This window comes from Onychostruthus taczanowskii, unplaced genomic scaffold (assembly GCF_017590055.1).
Source record: "Onychostruthus taczanowskii isolate IOZ18803 unplaced genomic scaffold, ASM1759005v1 scaffold108, whole genome shotgun sequence".
Taxonomy (NCBI): Eukaryota; Metazoa; Chordata; class Aves; order Passeriformes; family Passeridae; genus Onychostruthus; species Onychostruthus taczanowskii.
This window is the reverse complement of record NW_024497408.1, coordinates 1,528,233-1,544,159: the sequence shown is the minus strand read 5'-3', so window position 1 is coordinate 1,544,159 and position 15,927 is coordinate 1,528,233. Positions and strand designations below refer to the sequence as shown.

General features: G+C 42.6%; 1 protein-coding gene across 2 annotated transcripts in view; it reads right to left on the bottom strand.

Moving 5' to 3' along the window:
* Positions 1-15,927, bottom strand: part of PDZD2 (PDZ domain containing 2) — a 138,136-nt gene that overhangs the window by 35,956 nt on the left and 86,253 nt on the right. For both annotated transcript variants that reach the window (XM_041419592.1, XM_041419583.1), the window contains exons 6-8: positions 3,883-3,994; positions 1,800-1,948; positions 1,034-1,153 (exon numbers count right to left, since the gene is read on the bottom strand). In XM_041419592.1, coding sequence (XP_041275526.1) covers positions 1,034-1,153; positions 1,800-1,948; positions 3,883-3,994 — 381 coding nt within the window. The remainder of the gene's footprint in view (positions 1-1,033; positions 1,154-1,799; positions 1,949-3,882; positions 3,995-15,927) is intronic.

Here is a 15,927-nt window from a genome sequence, read left to right as displayed (position 1 = left end):
CCCACGAGGCGGGTGGAAGGCACACAAAATGGCAGCTGCTTTAGGTGGTTCATGATGTCTAGGGTCTGCATTCTCCCACTGCTTCCTAAAATCCTGGAGCTAAATACAGAAAGGCAGGAGAGGGTGGCTTATCCCAGGGGGAGAAATAATCTAATTTCATGAGAAAAACAGAGTAAAAAAATAAGTACATGAGAAATGAAGAAACATTTGGTCATCATGAAAGACCCACAGCTCCTAAACCAAAGACAGTTAAAGCAACTGTGAGCCAGTCTACCCGTAGAAGTAATATTTCTAACTCTTTTTCTAACATAAAGCACAACAAAGAATTAGTTTTGCCTTTGAGCTTGAAAGTCAAAACAAATCTTCTTAGTCCAAAACAAATCCATCTGATGACTTTGAAGACTATTTCACAAAAGGACATGCATATTTTTAGCATATTTAAATGACAGCTCCAATACTAGCATGGATTTGATTAGGGAAAACAATGTATACCTAGGTTAATGCTTCTCTATTTTTTCCTAGCATTCAGCCAGCTGGCATCTAGCAAGTGTGTAAACACATTACTGGGGGAGAAAAGATGACTCTTTGACCCATGAATTCAATGCTCTCAGAGAAGCAATCAGCCAGTAACCTGTCTTCAGGTTTAATGCTTAATTTGCAGTAATTTTTTTTTTTAAATGCATCCACGTTCCACAGAGGGAAAATATGCTTGTCCATAAATATACATGTGAACAGGTACTGTTCTGTAGCTGCACTGACTTTGCATAAACATACATATTTAGAGATCCATTATAAATATTTGATATCTCAGTAATGGCAAGATGCACCAAACCAAAATGATAGCCACCCTGTGTCAAGTGGATGACATGAACATCACATCCTCTGTATTTTGCAGGTGTAACTTTGGCATTTATATTTGGAAATGGGATTTGTTCATCATTAGCACTATTACCTTGAGAGCAGCTGGAAGTACAGGAGACACCTCTTAAATGCCAGCTCTTGCTACCTGTGAGAAACATGCAGAAATCCTCACCTTGCCTTGCCCTTTCATCAGGACAATGTTGGAAATGATGGACGGCTGGGTCAGTCTCCATGGAGATTCCACCTGGGCAGCACTGAAGGAACGGGTGGATTTCTTCACGATATGGTAGTCCTAACATCAACAAACAAGGATAATTGCTCTGATTGCTTGGCACAGAGACTGCAGATGTCATACCAGGAAAATTGCATGTGTCAGGGAGAGGGATGCAGTATCTTAGAGATATATCCAGAGAAATGTTCAGGGATGAAATCCCAGCCCACTGCAATCAAAGTGAATCTTGCCACAGTAATTTTCCCACATTTTGCACAGTAGAATCATTTTGAGATGTATCAGTCACAATTTAAATTAAAAGGATTAAAGATAACCTTACAATATACTCAAGTCCTTATTTGCTAAAAAAAAAAAAAAAAAAAAAGAGGAAGTAAAGGAGAAGGGAAAGACCTACATTTCAAAATAATTAAAATAAAGAGCAGTAGGGATTTTTTAAATTTTTTTTTTAAAGTCATCAGGTCTCTAGAACTCCACAGCCTTAGGACCTTGTGGCCACAAGCAAGCAGTACTCTCCTTCACAACACTCAAAGAAGCCCTCTACAGGTGGCCAACACATGCCAGTTTGGTGTCCAGGCCTGCTTTCAGTCCCATGATGTACCTATGTGATCCTGTTTCATGACCCTCGCCCACTGCTATGAGCTTCAGGCAGATGCCATAGGACCGAGCACCATGAGGTGCTCACAGCCAGCTCTGCCTTCCCACTCACCTGTCTGGCTCCTGCTGACTCCAGCTGCTGGGGCAGAGAGTGCTTTCTTCCACCCCGGGAATATTTCACTGCTATTTCGTAATTTGATTCACCATTTTCCACCATCAGCTCATCATCTTCTCCCACAGACTCCAAGCGGGATCCGGCACCTAAAAAAAGCCACAGAAACACATCCTGCAACATCTGAGAGCTGCTTTAGCCTCTCTCACCAGCAGGCAATAACCACCTCCTGCAAATCCCAAATTAAAGTGCCTTAAAACAATACTACACAGTTCCCAGCCAGGCAGTTGGAAACTAGTGTCGATCACACTCAACCAAGAACTTTTCCTGCTGTCATAGGTTTTCTGCAATCTTTTATTGATACTGAACTCGTGGTATTAAGGAAAAGCAGAAGATAATTGAGTCGGTAGCTCAGGGACAGGAAAGAAATTCATCTGTTCACACCCAATGGCACTTGCCAGTGCACTAAGCTCTCAAGCTTCATGTATTTAAAATTAAAAGACCTGACACTGTAGCAGTATTCATTTCTGGAGGTGTCATGTCACTTTGAGGGAATTTTTTCTGGAATGGAAAAAGTAAAAATGTGCCAAAAAATGCTATTTTCTTTCCTTTTGGCAACAATTCTAGTTGTCTTTAAGAGAGGAGTGCAGAGTTCATGTAAGAAACAGAATTATTTGTCTTGAAGGACATCCTGTAATTAGCCACAGAGTATCCTACTCCTCGCAACAGGGCTCCTCCAATTCTCATTTTCTCCAAGGTCCCTGCAGAATCCCCAGTCACAGCAGTTCCTGCACATTTATCCTTGTCATTTCCACACCACACAGGGAAGGGCCATTAACCCCTATTTTACAGATGAAAACCCAAGACACATGCCGAATTTGCACAGGCTGCATTTCGTGATGAGGATTTCAGATTACTTTAAACCAGCCTTAGGTTGGAGCTGCCACGGAGAGCAACAGCTCTGATTTCCTTTCATCCTCCCTATCTGTACCCCAGGAACAGGGAGTCATGAGCTAAGGTAGCTACACTGAAAATTTGCCCAGGAGAGCCCCAAACACATTTTCTGCCACCTCCTTCCTGCCCGGAGGCTTTGTGAGCATCGCTGCCAGTGCCAGGGAGGGATGGAGCACAGAGCTGGGGCAGCTGCTTTTTTTTCACTCAGCATGAAAGCAATTCTGCTGACGCATCCATAGGCAGAATTTGTACCCGCTGCCCAGAGCGCAATTTAAACACGCTCCCTGCTTTGGGATCTGAAATTGGAATCTGCTTTTCAACTCCCCTTCCCCTGGCACACAGGCTGCTGCTGCTGCACACAGACAGGATAGCAATCTTGGCAGGACCAGCATCCTGGCATTCTTTCATTCCCTGGCACCTACAACTAACCCTTTCCCATCAGTTCTCCCTCTCTTCAGGAGAACAGTTGTAATTCTGTGTTTTCTGCCCATCTCCAAATGCATCTTCCTTTCTCAGCTGCAGTCCAGGCTGGTGGATGCTCCAAGCTCACCCACAGCCCAAAGGCATCAGCACTCACGCCAACAGGGGCTGGATCCCCAGTGACCACCAACTCACAGCCTCAGGAACTACAGGCAGAGGAGTCCCCTGGAGTGTCCTAAAAATACCTTAGTAATTGGAAATTAGGGTCAATACAGGAGGGAGGGAGCCTCAGAAAGCATTTGGGTTGAGAACATGATCAAGCTCTGCACACAGGTTACTGTTAAGACTTGGGGACAAAGCAACAGAAAATCTGGGGATTAGTCACTGTAACTGGCATTTTGACAGAGCACACTGAAATATACAGACAAAAGCAAATAGTAAAAAAAAAAAAAAAAAAAAAAAAAAAAAAAAAAAAAGAGAGAGAAAGGAATGAACAAACAAACAAGCCACTTCTAAAATTTGCATAATACATAATATTTCTGTTCCTACAATAGCTCAACTCAGGAGGCTGAATGCAACAGATGGGATTTTCCTTCCAAAATAAACCAATAAGACTTCAAAAAAATCCTATCTCACTTTTAGAGAATTAAAATAAATACACTACAACAAAAAAATCTACAATTGCTATCTTCTGGAAGTCCAGCTTTACCTTGAGATCGACTTCTGTATTTCAGTATACCACTTGCCAGATTTGAAGTCTGATTGTTTCCTTTGCACACTTCTGCACAAGCTGGATCTTGAGACTTCTCCGTTTCCATCACCTAAAAGAAATTAAAAAAAAAATTATTATAAACCAGAGATGTTGATAACATTTTTCTCATTGTCATTATGGGACAGAAAATTCCATTGCATGTCATCTTTGTTTCCAAACCATGGCATTGTATTAACTATTTTCTGTAAGTAATTTTTCGTAATGCCTTCGGACATTATGGTCCTGCATCCTCTGCAAGACACTACACTAATGCCTCCAGAATGCATCCAGCACTCCATGGCACCTCACTCAGTTGCTTCTACATGTTATTTGAACAAAATTCTAGCTTTTATTCCCATTTATGCTGCTCTGCAGGCTTCCAGAGACATCACATCTTCATAGAGAAAACTACTTTTAAAAAGCATTATTTTACTCTTAGCGTCTGCTGAGCATCAATGCAATGCTTGATGATGTAAAGCTGATTTAACAGAAAGTTATGACAGCTAAGCACTTTAAAAGCCTGAAAATGAGCATTTAAAATTTACAGGTTGAACCACAACCCCACAACCCCGAGTAAATGCACCAGCACAGGAGGAGTCTCTTTACCGACTGTGTTTGCCCGGACGCCAAGTAACAAGGTAAGCAGCACGGCCACATGTCCTCTGCCTCCTGCTCTCCTGTGCTCAGGGACATGCAGAGCTGCCCATGGGTAGGCTCTGCCCAGCCCCTGCATTTTGGAAGGTGCTGGTGAACTGCTGGAAGTCAGTTTTTAAAAACCCCACCCAAGTAGCCAAACACTTTCCTGTAAAAATAATTTCTGCTTCTGCTATTCAATCTTAAAAATGTCAGTCTTTCCCACAGCCTGCCTCCCATCCCCCAGTCCCCCTTACACCCAAGCCAACAAAGCCAAAGTTTATCTTTTGTGCAAAGTCTAGACTTCGTGATTTTAATTTGAACAGTAGAAACTTCAGGAAAACATAAAACTGGCAGAAACAGGAAGCTGGAATGGGAACTGCTTTTTATTCCTTCCCCTTCAACACAAACAGCTACACTTAATTTACACACAGTTTGTACATCCTAGCTAGTAATTGCTGATTTTTCAAGGCATTGCAGCAACTACTTTAAAGTCCACCTCCAGCATCAAATGCTTTACAGCTCACAGCTCCGTGTAAACTTAGAACCATCCGATTCATTCATCAGTCTGAAAAAAAAACAGCACTTGTGATTTGGTCACCCTGATAAGGGCCTGATTCCAGAAGATATGTAAGACAGCAGATTTGAAACCCCACCTAAGAAACCCAACTGATCAGCTATTAGGCCACAGACAAAGTATCCCAAGCTCTCCTTCCAAGAGACCCCTGGGATACCCAGAAGACAGCAGAAGCACATGGAAATGAGACAGGACCTCACAGATCTCACAAAGATACATTGAAATTTGCCAAACAAGTGGGAACACTCTTTATGAAGTAAGGGTGCCTCCCCTGTAGAAGGGCAGAAATTATTTGCACAGAAACAAAACCATATGGTGGTCTTACAGGCGTACAAATCAACTGAGGTGCACAGGGCCAGTGCCAACTGTGGTGGGGAAACACGTGAAGCACAGAGATGAAGAAAAACAGGACAAATGTCTCCCTAAAGCAGCCAGTCTTGCTGGCATGCTTTAGGCATCCAACAGATGGGGATGGGTCCAGTCTGACTTTTCTGAAGCTGAGCACAACACAGATCGAGTGTGGAGCTGCAGAGCTGTTTGGTTTTCACAGTCTGCATGGATATGGGCGGCTGTACCTGGTAAGACCACACAGCTCCCAGGCCAAAGCTGGGAGCCACTTCCTCCAGCTCAGAGGAGGGGAGAAAAAATGACTTAGTTTGCAGTTTTGTACAAAGAGATGCTGAAATCATCTCTGCCAGGGCAAATTTTCACCCTGAGCCCAGGTATAAGGGCGACCTGTTCAGTACATCTTATGCCTCTACTACATGGGGTTTGAGTTTGGTTTGTTGCTGATACATTGGGGTTTTTGCTGATTTTTATTTTGACTGTGCTGCAGAAGAAAAGTACCAGTGCATTCTGCAACCATATACATTTTCATCTATTGGGGTGGGAAGAAAAACAGGACACAATTGTTACTTTTATTAAAACTGCACCTCAAGCTACCTTCCCCCCATGGCAATCCTGGAGCCTGTGAGCCTACAGACAGCAAACCCCAAACCTCATGTATGATCCACAGAAGGTCACATGTGTGCAAACACCAATGCTAGGGAAAGCCTCAAGACATTCTCAACAGCTTCCTGAAATTATAGTTTATCCAACTAGGCTTCAGAGTACAAGGAAGTAAAAACATGTAAATTATCTGTGTCATTAAAAACATTTAAATTATTGGGGGTTTTTTGTTTTGTTGTTTTTTTTTTTTTTTTAATTTTAGCAGAAGTATTTTTCTGACACTAATTATAAACACATAGGGGAAGACACTAATATTTGCAATGAAGTAGATATTCCTTAAGATGCTGAGCTCGCCTAATAAAGCACCAGGAGTTTTATCCTATTCAGAAAACACTTAGAAATCTGATCTACAAAGCTTGCAAGAACTCCCCAAAGGTGTGTGTCTGTAAACTTTGGCTCTCTCATAACCTGGACAAGAAGAAAAACCCAGCTCCACCTTATCCTTCTGGCCATGAACATATTGCTTTACTGTCTCGAGGTGGCTGCCCAGATTTAACCATGCCATTTTAATTTTCCTCACTTTCAGGGAAATGAAGCTTATTATTTCAGTCCTGTAGGTCTCTTATTAAACTAAACCAATAAATCCCTCCCAATGCTGTCCCAGTGTTAAGGACAAGAGAAGCTTTAACATGCACAGTAGTTTAAAGGGAGATCTAAAAATAGAGCCCATTTTGCCAGTTCATTAAGTAGCTCTGGGATCAAGTGACGGTGACATCTCAATTGATTTCGAAGGAAAACGGCATTATCAGGGACACGCGGTCCTGGCACTGCACCAGAACGAACAACTGCCCTCGGAGTCCTCGCCTCGGCAAAGCTCCAGCGTGACCAGGCTCTTAATTAGGTGAGATGAGGAGCAGGATTATGACAGCCTGCCCTGTTTAACCGCAAACAGTTTGGCAATCCCTTGCCCGATCTACAAAAACAAGACTGGATACAGAAGTTGATACAATTTAATAAGCAAACTGCTTTTCTGCTGCCCTTGCAGAGCTCCTCAGCTGCTGCCTTTCCCATCAGCAAGCCCACCCAATTCCCACGGCACAGCCTAGCTGGCTCTGCCGAGGAGTGCTGGCAGCATGCAGACCAGTTTGTCCTGGTGGCTTGGGAATGAAGCAGTGAGAACAAGACTGAGAAGTCTACAGCATAACAAATTCTGTCCTACCTGCACTGGCAAAGCAAGTCCACCAGCAAGACAACTACTGCCCTTCTTCAGAACAGCCATGTGCAAGAGGAATGGCTGTGCACCAGGGCAAGTTCAATGGGAAAATTCCACATCTTCTCTGATCCCATTCATTCACTGTCCTGGTCTCTGGCCATGACAACTTTTCCTCAAGCAGTACTACCCCAAACATTTAACCACTAATTATCCCAACACCACCGTCTGTGGGGCAGCACCAGGAGGAACCCAAGAGGCCTCCACGAGGAGCCAGCACAGACTCTTCAGAGCAATGCCTCAAAGACCCAATGCAAACCTTCACCTCTTCCCTGCACCAAGTCTTTCTCCCTAGTCCCTTGAGAGAGTTTTGAGTCCCTTTTTTCCCACAATCTGGTATAATTCTAGCTGTTTCAGTTATTTGTGCAATTACTTTATTGCTTTATGGGGCACAGCATGCTTTAAGCCTTAAATGCATCTGCTAGGCAGGGAACTCCACATGCCCCTTTTGCCTTGCACAGAAAGTAAAATACCTTCACTTTTAAATTAGCTCCTTTTCACTTTAATTGAATCCATCTCACAGATAAATTACAAACTGCAGCACTATAATTTACGAGAATTAACACTGCAAGTGATGCAGAGGACATGATTTTGTAATCTTGGACAGCACTGAGTTTTCCATGCCTTACTGCTCTGTTTTAGGGCATGTACAAAGTTGCACAGATCCTAGAAAGAGGCTGATGAATGGGGACACACTGCATCAGGGGCTGCAGCACCCAGGGACATTTTTCCAAAACACAGTACATCCCAAAGCTCAGGCAGCTTCCTAAACTGAACCACGGGGCTCACAAGAAATCCAAATTAAATCCAGCAATTTTTGGTGCAAGCTAGAGGACTCCCCTCTTCCAAAGGACACTTGTATTGCTGCTCCTCTCTTTCATGACACAAAAGCAGAGAACCACTTGGAGCCAGATGGAGGTAAAGAGAAGGAACATCACCTTCAGGTCAGCACTAATTCAGTGTCTTGAACTGGCACCTCTGTAAAAACCAGTTCATGGTTGCTCCCCTGGCACAAAACTGACAAGGCAGACAATAGTTCTGCCTGACAAGGCAGACAATAGTTCTGCACATCTACCAGGGAGGCCTCAGGAGGACTCAAATTTGGGCTGTGTTCGGCAGCACTGGTGAAGCAAAGCCTCTACCACCTTCCCCAGAAGCTCACCTGGGAAATACACATATTGGTAACACCAGGAGCAGCCCACACTTCCTCCTGCCCAGCCAAAGGGAACGGGAACTCAAGCCCTCCTTTACTTAATTTTAAAGAAAGTGTTGGAAAACTCTTGGTTCATGTGCCACAAGAGATCAGGAAATCTGATAAACAGTAAAGAACTGGAGCTGCCCAGCTTTCTGAATAGGTGGAAATGCCAAATAAACAAAACAAAAGCTTTTAAAGTGGTGTCTAGTCTGCCACTTTACGAAATGCCTGCACTCAAAAGCGACCCTAAGCCTACAGTACAATGCAGTAGTTGCTAGACAGGGAATTACTATTCACTTCAGTAGGCACAAACCCCCAGCAGTTATGTCTCTTCTCAAAATCTACAAAGTAGATACACAAGGGTAGATACAGAGTAGATATACAAGAGTAGATAGTGTCATACACAACCTGCACAAAGAAACAAAACCTGGCATTCACCAGCACAAAGACTCAGCAATATCTGCCTATGCCCACCCTGTAAACAGACTGGAAATGCACTGTGGCAGAGCTGAGCTACTCTCATCTTCTGTAATGTTATATTTATTTTTTGCAAGACGGTCCAAAACCTTCTTGAATGTGTTTGACACCAGGAGCCACCATGAGTTGACCACTGTTCAGAGGATGCTGGCAGGTTGTTGATGAAGCAAGCAGGGTCCCAGCTGTGCTGGCTCCAATGACTCACTGGTCAGAGATGCAGCTAAGCAAAGCACACTCCATTTTCAGATATCCAAAGCGTCACTAAAATTATTCATAATGTTTTGAAGAGAAAAAGTTTCTAAAAAATATCCTTTTAAATATGAAGAAATGCAGGAAATGGCTAACGCAGTTACGTTTTCCAAGAAACACATATCGCAGACAACACATGCCTTGGAAACAGTAAGATGCTCCCAACAAAACAGTTCCCAATCCTTTTTGGACAAGATTACTCTTCTTCTGCAGTATATTATGATTTTCCACTAGAAACAGCTTTTGAGCTAAAGGAAATCCAATGTACACAAACAGATTCCTGCTGTTCTCTTTTTTATGCTTTATCCTTTTTTCCCCCCAAAACACAAAAAAAGCAGGACACATGCTTTCCATGCAGTTTAGTCACTGTCCACGAGATGTCTCTAAGTGCTGCAGGGAGATCCCAGAAGACCAGACTTAGTAAACAGCAGAGACCTAAGGGATTCCATGAATGTATGGCAAACATGGAACTCAAGCAGTGTGAAAGCTGGTTCAGCTACTTCATTATTTTGTTTAATACACGCTCAGTTCCTGGCTTACCGCAAATCTGGAGCCTTTACATCATAACAAACAATAAATTGCTTATCTTTTTTCCTTTGGTTTGTTTTTTTTTTGTTTTTGTTTTTGTTTTTTGTTTTGGGGGGTTTTTTTTGTTTGTTTTTTTTGTTGTTGTTTTTTTTAAATTACAATCTTTTAATTGCCAGTGAAGGACAAAACATGCAATAATCACTCATCAAAATAAACAGCTCTCCTGAGAATGAAACAAGACCTTCTTAATACCGACGTCAACCAACAGCTGCAGAAAGCGTTCCCATGACACCACTGGTAGAAGCTTTGGATTTCAGTTCCAAACTGGCATTTCAAACCATCCTAAGTATACAAGAAGATATGGAATATGTAAGAATTGTCTTTCATACCTGGATGAAGTGTCATTCATACCTGCATCTTCAAGGACCTGAAGCCTCATACATCATGGATGCTGCACAGCACATCACAAATTATTTTTACTTGATTCCAACCAAGATTGGACAGTGCACATGGTCAAAAATTTGCAGATGTGGTTCTGAGACATTCACACTAACTAAAAAATTCTTGAGTATCATCCTTCTGCTAATGTATGGGAACTGCATGGCTGTGACAGCATTTCTCTTGTTCCAGTGCCATGAGGGTGTTATTTTTAGCTTGTTAAAGGCAGTTCATCTCCTTCAAAACTGGGCAGTTATCCAAACAGCCAAACGAGAGACAGGCTGTACTGTATCTGATGCTTTATGGGAAAAGCCCTCATTCACAAAAACAAAGACGATGCAGAACCTGTACCGTAGATAAACTTGTGTTTCTATTACTCTGCTGACTCGGCTTTCAAACATATCACATGGGAAGAGCAAAAATTGTAACTCTGGGCATTGTCCACACTTTTATTTATGGTCAAGTAAGAAAGGTTATGTTCCACCAAGCCCAAGCAACACGAGGTATTCATGATTTGTAGACAGCATCACGTCTACAGAGAACCCTTCAAGTACTGGACCCTGGGTGAAAGAGTTTTCTCTTTTGGTCTTTGCCTTTAAGATGGAAGCAGTAGGAAAAGGCCCAGAAGGGCTGGGAGCCAGGCACAGGGAACGATAGGAGTGCTCTGAGGAGCTCCCTCCTGACATGAAGAACATTAATGTCTCCTTGACAGGTGAATTTTATAATGTGTAATGTTTTTCAGTAATCCAGTGACACTGCACCACTGGAGGCCTTTCAGCACTCTTCCCTCAGCTCATGTGATGTGTGCCAACACCTTCCCCCAGCCCTGACCAGTGTCACACCACCACAACCAGCCCATTGCTGAGCAACCCCCTGCAACAAATCCAACTGCAATTGCTTATTTTAATGTGATAGGGCTTCTAGAAACAACACATACTGTGTGAATGAGATTTGGTCTCCAAGCATTTAGTCATTTTCTCTTGCCCAAATTCCTAACTACATTTACTCTGAAAACTTGCTTCTGGAGTCACTGTAGGACCCAGTGTGTCTCATGAGCCACAGCATGAGGGAAGGGCACTGCACGGACACAGACCCATCGATATGCTGGACGTATACTGTACCTCAGAAAGTACAGTACAGCCAGACTTTCAACAAATTCAGCATTTAAAGCTGAGCAGCAGCTGTGAGCCATGCCAAGGTACAGCTGGACCCTGCCCTTGCCTGCCCCTTCCAACAGTGATGGGGCACAGGGCAGGATCTGCAAACATTGCCAGTCATCACCACAAAGAGGAAAAGAATTGCTGAACACTTCCCAGTACATAAAAAAGCCCCACACCAGGCTTTTCAATTTCTTCCCCCCCTCCCAAGTAAAGCCTTTCATTGCTAAGCAAATTTCTGCCAGGAAAATATTTTTCTTGCTTTTCTCCCAGCCATGCAGCGCTGTTTGAGGAGTGAGCTGTGTTTCTGCAGCCTGTGTTGAGACTGCAGTGCCCTAATGGGAACAAACACTCCAGTACTCCAAGTAACGAGGGCCCCTCTCCACGCCCTGCACACATTTAATTGTTGAGTTATGCTTCCTGTTCCTTCTCAATGCTAATGCTTTCTCTGAAATTCTCTCTCAGTGTTTCCAGAAGAACTTTTGACCCCAAGACTGTTTTTAAAGTTATGGCATTGTTATCCTGTTCTTCATTATGTTTGCATGGCTACAGGTAATTATGTGTGGATTCCCTGGTAAGACAGAAAGGCTCATGGCAGAAAACAACTAGTCAGTCCTACAGCACAGAAAAAAAATATAAACTGAGAGGGAGTGGAGTTAAACAAATGCAATTCTTCACATTCACCAAACAGGTTTATTTATCCCCTTTCAGCTACATGTCTTGCACAAAAACCACAAGTGGGCTTTGGCAGGGATCAGGTAATCCAGACCACGCAGGGAACCTTCAGCAGCAAACATCCTGTTTCTGTTGCTGGTAGGAGGGTGAAGACCTTGCAGGGTCACGGATGTCTCCGTGTGCAACGTGCCCGGCACTGACATGAAGGCACACTTCCCACCCTTCAGGTCATCTCAAAATGATTAAATATGAGTAGAAAGGCCCTGATATCCCACAGGAGGGTCACACAGCTGGGGGTGCTGCTAGAGGTGGTGTCCCCAGGGCTTGCCTGCAAGGTGAGCTTGGGCACAGGGAGGCAAATTCCCTTCCCAGTGCCCCCTGAAAAGGAAGAGATGAGAGTGACCTCCTTTTCTCTTTTTACACTTCTATTCTGCATGGAACAGACTCAGCTCAGGGTCCTGCCTCCAGCATCAGGAAAAGCAGATTTAAGAATCTGGGGAGAACACAAGATCTAAGTACAGAGGAGCAGTCCCCAACCTTCCATCCCTGCCCCCAGCAACTACAGATCCAAACCTTTCGAGGCAGACACCCTTCTTGCTGTGTTTTACTAACCTGTAGAAATTTCAAGCCATTAATATAAAGCTGGTCACTGAAGCTGAACATTTAAAAAATATTCAGACCATCAGATATTGAACCACACAAAGGTAGGTAAGTTCTCAAGAAACTAAGAATGGCACATGCTTCTGTCCAGGGATGAAAAACCCCCCAAATTCATTGGACCCTTTGGAAATTCTTGGTAGATGAGCCTTCTCTTTAGAGTTGACTTCCCAGGTAGCTCCACCAGCCAGCAATGCAATGATAGGTTCAATTTCAAGCAACAGAAACACTAGTAAAAGTGAATTAGAATTACAAATAAATCATTCAAGGCAAATGCTATCATATTATCCTATTTCACACTTGGACATAAATAGTGACATTTTACAATAGCAGTGTCAACTGCACATGGCAAAATATGGATTGGGGTGGAGGAGTTTAGAATCCCTAAAATGTCTCAGGACCATTTAGGATAACACAACTCTCTGGCCAGTGCTTCGGCTCTGAAGTTAAGGAACGTTTTGGACAAACTACTCCTGAAAGAAATGCACTTTAAGGATATTAATGTAATCCCTTTTCTGCCTGGCAGTACAAGTCTTAATGAAGTTAAAACTTTAAGGCATGTTTCATGTTAAACAGGGCTTTACATAAGAAGACTGTAAAAGCAGAACTCCATTTAAATTGTATTAAGTGATTTTTATTAATGAAACTTAACAAGTGGACTTTCAAGTAAGACTTAAAGTGATACTTCTCTTAAATTACAGTTTTCAAGTGTCAGTAAATTCTTCTGCTGTGTCCTGCAGAAGCTGACTAGCTCAGACTCTATTTCCCTGTCTAAAAATCCTAGAGCAGAACTTAAAAGAGCTGGAAACAACTGCTCATGGGGAAATTTTTTAACAACCAGCATCTAGAAAATATAATTTTAATTTTTACTATTTTTTTCACAGATTTTAAAAATAAGCCAGTTTGGAAGGGACCTTGGTGAGGTGTCCCATTTCAAAACAGTGACCACTTACATCACTTTCCTTACGAGCCTGGTCCAGCTGAGTTCTAAGCAGCTACAAGGATGAATATTTGAATATATACCTTCATTCCAAGTGATTGTTTTTTCTGCCTGGTTCAGCCTTTAGGCAATGAGGTGCTAAAGCACAAGTCCATCAGGTCTATTAATTATGGCTCTGAACACTCAGCAATGAATTATATTCACAGAGAAGTTAATTACACAATACCTCTGACAAACCTAGAAGCTCCTGCAATTTTTTTAGTATCTTCTAGACTTGTTTAAGAATTAGATAGACATTGTTCTGGTTCAGAAAAGGGACAGTGAAGCCTCAGCTGACAATAAAACACTCTGAATTACTCATTATGACATAACCACCCCGCACCTGACAGCACCCCTTTAAATCCCTCCAAAGCCCCACAGAATAAACAAGAAAATCCATTAACCTCTTGTCAGAGGTGAGAAAGGTAACTCCTGGACAGGGCTGAGTTGGGAGTCAGCTTCAAATCTAAGATGTCTGACTCTCAGACTGAGATCACAGCCTCAGTTACCTGGTACAGACCTTGAGTACCACCCATCCTGAAAGTCTAATACAATTACATTTGCGCTGATTAAAAATAGTGCAGCTTAGTTCCTGCTTTAATCCTCAGCCACACTGTCATCCCTTATCTACAGTACAGATATAATGAAATATATGTGAGAGAAAGAGAAGACACATGAATACCATCAAAAGCATGAGAGCACCACAGAGCAGTGATTTCCAGAGCAATTTTGCAATAATAAATTGGACTACACATTTATATACATTTAAAAATAAAATCTTGCAATGCTTTGATTTCATACTGGCCTTGAAATCAGTTTCTAAGCTTTGCTATGAAAAATCCCCCCAGTCTTGCCAGGTGGAAAAAAGCCACATGAATTTTATCTTTTCCATACATTTACCTTCCTTTGTGGTATGCAGTATTTGCACAGCCCAGCCCAGTTCAGGCTGCCCAGACCTGAGTGGGATGGATGAGGATGAAGGTAAAGCTGAGAGGTTTACACAGAACAGACTGCCCACCCCAGGCTGCAGCGAGCCCCGTCTGCACTCTGAGGCTGACACAGCAATTGCAACGGGAACACAAACACGTTCTGTGCTTTGGATCAGAAAAGCAATGATTTCATCTGCAGATCAAGCAAAAACAGAAGAGGTCCTAAAGTCACCAAAAACTTATTACATTTCTTTAAATTATATCCTTCAAAAAAAGAAATTACTAGAAGCAGAAAAGACAATGAAAAAAAAAAAACCCTGCTGCCACTGTTCTAAAGTGTTTATTGTACCCATATTTCTGTGATTTCCCCTCAACCTTCCAATGATATATTCTGAAAGCAAAGAGCTATTGCCATTGGGGGTGAGAGCGCCCGACAGGCAGGCAAATCCAGCTGGCTCTGAGTTAGTGGCCACCACCACTGCCAGCTGCAGTGGCACTGTGATGGACATCAGGGCAGGCTCTAAACTCTAGTCCAAGCAGAAGGGCTCTGGGAGGCTCATGCAGCTTTCTCCTCATGGTCACGAGCACCTTAACCATCTTGAGCTTCCCTGAGCACTACGTTTATCTGGAAAAGAAACAACTGATAAAAAAACCATCCCTGGCAACCAGGCAGAGCCTTGCTGGAATAGACCTGAGCAAACCAAATGACAAATAACTCCCAGTGCTGAAAGAGTTAGTGGTATGCCAGGGAGCTTAATCCTGAAGCCACACATAATTAAATTTTGTCAAAATTGATTTTCATATTTAAGTGCTGCCGAGCCATAACCTTATTAGAAATCACCAGAACAGAAAGCATGATATGCAGAAGAATTCAAAGTATTTTGATAGTCAAAAGAATGCTTAGATGCCCACTCAAGTTCACATACAAACACTACACCAACATCAGCATGCTAAGCGTCCCACATTTATTTGTTTTTCCCTTCATCCCCACAAAAGTCATCCTGGCACATAGAAGAGAAGACAGTGAAGAAGTAACAAAATTTGTTAGAGTATTAAGATCTGTGAGAGTGTTATAAACATTGACTCAAAGTAAGTCAGACACAAAAGGCAGGTAGGAAGTAAACACCAGCATCATGAGACTCATCCTAGGGAATAGCCTTTTTGCTGAAGTGTAAGTGTAAAAATATAAAATCAAAACAAATCACCAAACCAGTATCATATCTGAGTCATCCAAAGGTTTAACTGATTTATTTTAACAGAAAAGAGTGTGAGAGGAAGAAGGGATAATAAG